Source organism: Hippopotamus amphibius, chromosome X (assembly GCF_030028045.1).
Source record: "Hippopotamus amphibius kiboko isolate mHipAmp2 chromosome X, mHipAmp2.hap2, whole genome shotgun sequence".
NCBI lineage: Eukaryota > Metazoa > Chordata > Mammalia > Artiodactyla > Hippopotamidae > Hippopotamus > Hippopotamus amphibius.
Genome location: NC_080203.1, coordinates 47,040,830 through 47,049,288, shown reverse-complemented (window position 1 = coordinate 47,049,288; position 8,459 = coordinate 47,040,830). Strand labels below are relative to the sequence as shown.

General features: G+C 53.7%; 1 protein-coding gene across 1 annotated transcript; it reads right to left on the bottom strand.

Moving 5' to 3' along the window:
- Positions 1–254: 254 nt before the first annotated feature.
- Positions 255–7,280, bottom strand: LOC130841325 (nuclear RNA export factor 2-like). Its single transcript, XM_057717440.1, is given in 19 exon segments — positions 255–292; positions 295–437; positions 966–1,038; positions 1,682–1,724; positions 1,820–1,935; positions 2,044–2,102; positions 2,223–2,330; positions 2,473–2,528; positions 2,612–2,680; positions 3,080–3,116; positions 4,765–4,874; positions 5,056–5,163; positions 5,285–5,373; positions 5,520–5,589; positions 5,726–5,806; positions 5,923–6,027; positions 6,139–6,222; positions 6,838–6,991; positions 7,225–7,280. Coding segments are annotated over 19 exon segments (1,584 nt in total). The 5' UTR covers positions 7,266–7,280.
- Between the last annotated feature and the right edge of the window lie 1,179 nt (positions 7,281–8,459).

Genomic DNA, 8,459 nt, shown 5'->3' with positions numbered 1-8,459 from the left:
CTGTACCTATCATTTTCTGGGTTACTGAATCCTGGGATTGGAATCCAGTCAGGGTCTGAACTGAAGACACAGTTGAACTAGGGAGAGGGGGGTGATGGGGCTAGAGGAGACCTAGAAAGAGAAACACACACACACAGATATGCTGTCAACTCCATTTTGCCTCTACTTCATCTCCCCATGAAACTGAACTCAATGAATGCTTGTCCAGGGTAATGAACGTGTGTGCACACGTATGTGCACTATGATCTTCCTCATCACTTCTGAGACCACTGGAGGTTCATCCCAGACTGGGGGAGAAAGCCTACACCATTTCTTGCTGCTCCAGGGAGAGGGTGGGCATGGAGCTGGCAGAGTGTGCAGCCTCTGGGATGAACACAGCCTCAGTCTTCTTCGGGCTGCAGTCACTCACAAACAGCTCATCGTTCACGATGCAAAGACTGGAGGAAACATGGACTCTCAGACAACTGACGGTTCACACCCCCAACGACATTCCTGCTCCCACTGCCACTCAGCACCCAGATTCCTTCCATACCCCTCTTGTGTCTGTCCCCCAGGTTCCCTGCATTCCTGCCCCCCACCCCAACAGAGCCCACCTTTGGAGAGAATGTCTACCAGCTTCACTAGATTTATAGGTTAATCCCCAGCCCAGGGACGATTTTGCATTTACCCCATACAACAGTCCAAGGAATGGATAGTGTGACCCCCATTCTTCAGAAGGAGACACTGTGTCACAGAGGTCATGTGACTTGACCAAGGTCACACAGCAAGTCAGTCTTGGGTCAAGGAGAGAGCCCATATGCCAATTCCAGAGCCCATGGTTTACTTAACCACTAGGCTACACTGCTCCTTGGATCCACCTGCTGGCTTTCCACTATACTCAGTAACCTTAAGGTGTGTATCACCACATTCCCCTGCACCTGAACCCAGGCTGCGATGGGCGTTCCCACCCACAACACGGCTCTCACCTGGAAAAGCTGCCAGGGGTAGCGATGAAGGTCCGGGTGAAGGCGCGCACAAGGCCCTGAGAACTTCCTTTCACTTCAACAACAAACAACAGTACCCCTTAGAGCCACAGGTGCTTTACACACTCACACGGGGATCCCCAGGCAGGGTCTGACTTGACACTCATGCTGAGGGCATAGCTGTTCACTGGGGCCAGGGTGTCAGGAATGGGGAGGGCAACCATAGGAGCAGTCTGCCCCCAGTGACAGGGCCCCATGACAACCACGTCACAAGGTCATGGGATGCATTTGTCACAGCTGCCCAAGAGGTGGATATCACCACCCCATTTTGCAAATGAGGAAACCTCGAGGTTAAGGAATGGCCTAAGTTCTCAGAGTAGGGATCTGGGATGAGAGCCACCAAACGCCACAGCCTGTGTCCCTAATGCCCACGGTGTGCGGGGCAGACAGAGATGCACACAGCTCAGACCTGGGTTGTCTGTGGGAAGACTGAGGGCTAGAGAACCCAGTGAGGATGGGATGAGAAGAAGGGAAGGGAAGGGAAGGGAACGGAAGGGGAGGGGAGGGGAGGGGAGGGGAGGGGAGGGGAGGGAAGGGAAGGGAAGGGAAGGGAAGGGAAGGGAAAGGAAGGGGTTAGGGAAGCCTGTAGGGTTCTGGGAGAGAGCCTGACCAGGGGGAGGGAGCACTGGGGCATCTGGGGAAGGTCTACACACGCTTACCTTCCTTGAACACTCCACTGACAGAGAAGCAGAGCATCGTTTCCTGAAACGGAAGAGCCCAGGCACTCAGTCACCACCTCAAACTCCTACCCACCTGAGGCGTCCTGGGCCCGTCCCAGGGAGGAAGCAGGCACTCACCGTGTGGAACCACATGTCCACCAGGAAGGAGCTGAGGTCATGCTGAGTGCTGGGCAACATACAGAGGGCGTGCACAACCTCACCTCTCCTGTGCTTCAGCAGCTGGACCCGCAGGCCTGTGGGGAGAAGGGTTGCAAGCGAAGATCAGGGGCTGCCTGGCCCTGAAACTTTACGATTGGCTCCTTCAAAGCCCTTTCCACTCAATCTTCCCATCACACACTCACGGGGGTCCTTGAGGTTCTTCATATTCCTGCTCTCCTTGAAGTACTCCCACAAGCTGCTTCTAGGAGACAAAGAGGAAGACTGTGCAGTGGTCCGGTTACCGTGGGTGCTTTCAGGAGCTGGCCTGTGTCTGCTGGGGAGTTACACGCCCCGGGAGCAGAGGCTGGGCTGTGATACTCACGGGGCTGGGTCCTCTGGTTGGAAGGGAATGGTCAGGGAGAAGCAGGCCTCCTCGTGATAAGCACCCAGGAGACGCTGTCGGTCTCCATAGTCATGGATCAAGTAATACCTGAGGGGGAGAAATGTGGACAGGCTGTCTGTGTGCACCGAGCCCAAAATGACACTTGAAAGTCTCTGTGAGCAGACCTGCGCTTGGGTGGCCTGGCCCAGCCTCAGCCCTCTCTATTCCTCCTGGTCCCAAGGGTACTTACTGCTTCAGGAATTGAAGGATCATAGTCTTCAGTGTCTCGGATCCTTTAAAGCTCTCCTGGAATCAAAAGGCATGTAACACTGTGTGGCTGATAAAGCCTCCCTGCAACACCCCGAATGTCGTTTGCTCTTCTTTCTCACCTCACAGGGCTTTATTATGGAAGGAGTGTCAATGTCAACGATAATTGATAACAGTAACTCCTGGCCATCCTGGAGAAGGGAAGAGGAAGTCAGTAGGGGAGACCGTGGGCGTGGCCCTGGATGATCAGGGAAAAGGATGGGCCCGGGAGGGTGAGAGTCAGAAATCAGGTGTGAAAGGGCCCTGGAAACTCCACGGGAAAGCTTACAGTGGATGTCTTCATCGTGAGGTCTTGGACATCTCCAGTATATGTAATGTGTGTGTGTGTGTGTGTGTGTGTGTGTGTGTGTGTGTGTATTTATGGGTGTTTTTTGAGGGAGTGTATCCATGTCATTTTTAGGACTCCATGTCCCCTAAGATGGTTAAGGATCTGATGCAAATGTATAATCTAGGCAAGACCCAAAGGGCTTGAGGGCAGGTGCAGAGGTCACCAAGGTTACTAAGAGACAATGACGAACGTTGGCACTCACCAGGCGTAACAGCTTGGGGAAACAATCCCGGATGGCACTGTCCAAAACCAAAAACAGGAAGAAGTGATTGACAGTTCAGGGTTGCAAAGCCTCTCTCCCTCGGTCTCTCCCTCTTTCCCTCCTTCCCTCCTTCCTCTCCTTCCCCTGGGTAGTTCCTACCCAGGCTGCCCTGACTCCCTTCTCCTGTGCCACAAGGACCAGCATTTCAAACCCATGCTGCAGGCCTTCCTTCCCCTCCCTTCCGTCCCCTAGGGCCCCACTGGAGGCTGTGGAGAGAAGAGGGAATGGGGTGGGAGCCCGGGGCCCTGCTACCTCCCTGAGCATCCAGAACTCTGCCAAGACCAGGATACCCCCTCCCCAGGGACCGCCCACGATGCTGGGGCAGGAAGGGGAGTGAGGCGGGGCTCAGGAGGCAGGGAGGGAGATGGAGGGGGATGAAGACAGAAAGGGAGTGAAGGTAGGAGGGGGAGATGAGAGAGACATAGGGGCATAGAGACGAAGGAGAGAGAGAGAAAGCAAAGGGAAGGGAGAGAAGCTCTACTGTGGTGGGGGTCAGGGAAGAAAAGAGGAGAAAGAGGAAATGGCGGTCCTGCTGCAGCCCTGTCCTTCACCAGCCCTGGGATGGCCCGGGCACTCCAGGTAGGAATGGAAAATATGCACATGTTGAGCTGGGGGCCCACTGGGTGCTGCTTGAAACTTTGGCACCTGTGTGAGCTCAGTCAGACCTGGGCCTGGGAAACGGAGCAGCCATGGGGACAGATCTTCCCCAGAAGGAAGACAGCGTCAGGTCCCAGCTCAGCATAGGGGCCGAGGTTCCACAACCCTCTTATGATTACCATGTTCTCTCCTGATGGCCTCTGCACCTGTCTCAGTTGGTTCTTATCTGAGGAATCACACCTGTCTCAGGCCACCCAGGGCTCCTCTGAAGGACCAGACCGGATGGTGTGACATGGGCAAGGAGGGATGCGAAGTGCCCCTGAGAGGCCTGTCCTTCTGTCTCCTCTACCACCTTTGCCCTCTGCCTTCCACTCCTGCCTCAGGAAGCCCTCTGCTCACTGGCAGGGGCCCACGTCTAGCCCCTTGACTGAAGGAATCCTGCTTTTTCCCAAGAAGGGTCCAGCCCCTGGCACTGGGCCCGCAGAACAGATGTCATGACAGCAGCCACCCAGGGCCTCAGCTCCCAGCATGGGGCAGGACCACCCCCATGTCAATGTCTGGGAGAGGAGAGGGGACCCTGCTGGAGGAAGGGGAAGGGGGCCCCTCTCAGAACAGGGGAGGGAAACCCCATCTCAGCACGAAGAAGGAAGCCCTGTCTCAGCACGAGGCCCTGAGCTGGAGGACCCTTCTCAGTCCAGGGCACCAGCATCGGGATCAAGGCTGCTCACTCCTGGTCCTGGTGAGGAGGAGAAGCCCTGCTTCCTGGAGCACACTCTTGGGAGGACTTGGTGGAGAACGCTGGGTGCAGAGAGCTGGAAAAACCCCCGAGGCCCTGAAGAGGTGAGCAGGTCAGAGGAGGGAAAGTAGAGCTCTAAACACAGGTAAGGGACACAGAAAAGAGAAGGCAGAGCCTACGAGCCTCCCAGCAGACCAGAGATGTCACCTTTGGTAAAGGGACATTGTCAGAGATATTTTAGGCTCCCCTGGGTGAAGGTCACCAAGAAGGAGGACAGGGTGTTCACACTGACCTTACGTAGGTGGCCTGGTCTGGGAAGGTGCCACACAATGGGTTCCCTTCTAGCCACAGCTCCTCAAGCTTCAGCCCTTTCATCTTTCTCAACTCCCATACAGACTGCAGCTGAGAAATATGCCAAGGAAATTGGAAAGCAAATCCCAGGGAAAGAAAAACAACCAGGCCCCTGCACCCCCGGCCCCCACCCTCCCCCACAGGTGCCTTCATCTCCCTCCTCATCTCTCTGATGACAACTACCCCCCCACCCCAAGGTCAGCCCAACTTTGACCTGGCTCCCTCTTCTCACCTCATTGTTGGAGAGGTTCAGGATCTTGACCATGGGGGCCATCTGTATAATGTCAGACAGGCCATCCAGCCGGTACAGTTTGTTGCTGCTCAAGTTCAAGGACAACAGCTTTGGGGGAAGAAGAGGTAGAGTGAAGGCTACTCCCTGGGACCTTGCACACACATCTGCCCTCCGCCTCCTGTCTCTCCCACCCCCTACCATCATACCAGGGCTAGGCCGACAGCCTCACCTCAGGGAAATTCTTTTCGATGATCTGCAGGGTGGCAGCCATGCAGTTTCTTCGACTCAGAATTATATCAACATCATGGGCCATCAAGTCTTCAGGAAGGAGAAGGGAGGGAATCAGATGGCTGAGTGGGGGGTGGGGCCAGCACCAGCCCGTCCTCATATTACCATCCCTGAGTCTCCCTCCAGGAAGGCCCCTGAGTCCTCAACGGCCCTAGGATGACTGCTGTCAGCCTTACCTGGGTCAAAGCGGAGCCTCTGGAGGTCAAGAGCTTGCTGGAAGACATCATACCGTTTGTTCAAGGTCAGCTGCAGAGAGAGATGGAGAGAGCTGCTCTGAGCCTGTGGTGGTGGCAGGGAAATCAGGCGTGAGGGGGACAGGGGGCTGGAGGAAGCAGAGGTGGGTCTGAGTGTTGGCACACAACATGCCTTCAGTCTGCACTACCTTTAGCTGCTCTATTTCTTCTGGCTCCAACCTATTCTGCACAGAGTAGGGAACAGCAGAGGCACTGACAAAGATAGGTATCTGCAGGAAGAAGAGGTGGGCTGAGTACCAGCAACCCTATTTCCAAAGAAGACGACCAGCCCCTGGCCTGTACTCCTTCCCCAGGGTGAGGTACAGGTAACACCCTCAACACACACCTTTCGGCCCTCCTGGTCATAAATCTTGTAGCTGACACCCTTCAAGGCAGAGGCAGTGCTGGCTTCCTGGACAAAGAATCGAGCCATATTTCTCACGTAGTGGAACTACAGGGATTGAAGGCAACAGCAATAGTATCAGAGGCCAACAGAACCTGCTGAACCCGGTCTCCCCCCCTTCCCTGTGCCCACTCGTCTGGCTTCAGCATCCTCTCTTACATCCACTGGAGTGAACGGGACACTGCAATGGCTCTGGATTGAGTTCATCAGCCATGTCTTGTCATAGTGTATCCCATAAGGAACCTAAGGATGGAAAGAAGGGATGGGAGACAGGACAGACAACAGGGAGTGCAGTCTGGAGAACAAAGGTCCTCTTGGTCTTTTCCGGCCTTCTACTGAGCTTGAAAGGACTTCTAAAGAAGGAACCACTGGCATGATTTCTTATGTTTGCGCATAATATGGATTTCCTAAATACTCTTTCTCTCCAGTCAAAACTCTCTTCCCAATGAGCAAGGTGTTAGAGATGGTCTTCCTTTCATAAAGTTCCAGGAGATCCTACCTACTGCAGACACTGCTTGCCCCTCAGACAAGGTCTCCAGAGACTCGACCCTCTCATCTCTCACACTCAGCTTGCCAAACTGAGACCTCCTCCAGTGTGGAGTTGCTCCGTATGCTTGGCAGTAGTGTCCATCTTTGCCTTGAGACAGTCTCCTCCGTTCTCCTTACCGTCAGCCTGTTCCCTTTATATTGCTTCTCTGAATTTGCCCTTAGATGAACAAGATTGTTAACTCCTAGTAATAAAAAGGACAGATTACAAACTGTCCCCAGCAAAAGAAACGAGCCTCTCTACATGACACCAACACAACTCCCCCTGACGTTTCTCTCCTGCACATTGCATCCATTTTTAGGGGTACTCACGGTGACCTTGAACCAGCTCCCTGGGGGTCCATCTTGTGTGTTCTCCCCCATTTCTCTCTCCAGAGGGTCTCTATTTCTGCATACAGTAATATGGCCATGGCCTCCACTGTGCCATGTCACTCTCCTCCTGTTGCCTCGGATGTTATAGGCAGAGCTGCAGGGCGAATGAGGAGAGAAGGAGGGTGAGTGGCCATAGGTGCTAAGAAAGTCTTCTGTACACCCTCAGCTCCTTGACACCAGCACCACAATTAGGACTGCTGAACCATTATTCCACTTCCAGCATGCTTCAGCTGGGCAGTGAGGGAAGAAAAAGAAGTGCATGGAGAGTGAGAGAGTTGCATACTCCCAGGGGCTGCTGCGTGCAAACCATGCTGCCTGCTCACTTACCGTCTCACTTTGGCATTCTCCTGGACATCCCTCATCACCATGTTTCCGTCATCCTCCTGGAGGTGTGAGGGCTGAGGCGCATATCCACTATGTTCATAAAGGGGGTTCCTCTTGCCAAAATTATCACGGAAAGAACTCCAACCGGCATCTCTTTCTGGAGGTGAACTACCACCATCATTGCATTCTGAAAAGCAGAACAAAAATACAAGTGTGAAGACACATCAGTGGTCCACTTACCATGTACCATGGCTTAGGCTGAGAGGATGGTAGGGCAGGCAAAGTGCCAACCTGGCCTAAGGGCCCAGTCCCACCAAGCTCAGAAAGGAAACTCTTCTGCCTGTCCAGATAAGGAGAGCCTTATCTGACAGATGGCACTATCAGGGGAGGAATCGAGGAGGAGCAGCACAAGGAAGAGGAGGACCAGGAGGAGAAGGAGGGAGGAGAAGCAGGAGGGAGGAGAAGCAGGAGGGAGGAGAAGCAGGAGGGAGGAGAGGACAACTGTGTTGAAGCTTTTAAAACAACGGAGCAGGATTTATAAAGAACCGAGGTGCATGCGTCCATGGGTCAGACGGGACACCAGTCATATGCCAGGAAGGCACCTGGATCTTGCCTTCTCTCGGGACTTGCTAACAACCACACCGATACCTCTCTCGTGCTTCCCAAATCCACCCAGCCACCAAACCGATTCCACTAACAACCAGCAAGCTGTGCTTCCTTTGCCAGTGCAGTAGGAGCTTTAGTGTCAGGTGGCACGGATGTAACAGCCTCCTGAGCTGCCTCCCTCCCTCCAGCCTCGCCCTCAACAACACTCTGCTTGCCATATCCAGAGTGAGCTCTCTTTTGGGCCAGCCTGAAATGCTGCTCAGCTCAGGAAGCAACTCCTGCTAACCTCAGCTCTTCTATAACAAGGCTGTGAATGATAGCCTGGAATGATGTGTCCACTACCATTTCCAAGTGTTCAGGGATTCTTCTTTTTGCTTCCTATTACTGGTTCCTATTTTGTTTCCATCGTGGCCAAGGAATATACTCTGAGAGATTTCAATTCTTTTCAGATTTATGGAGGTTTGTTTGATGGTCAAGGAGATGGTCTAACTTGCTGAAGGTTAAATAGACTACCAGGGGAAAAACTGTACTCTGCTGCTGTTCGGGGGACTGTTCTATTTATGTCATGTAGCTCTCGCTACTTTGCTGTGTTATTCGGGTCTCCTATATCCTTGCTGATTTTCTCTCTAGTA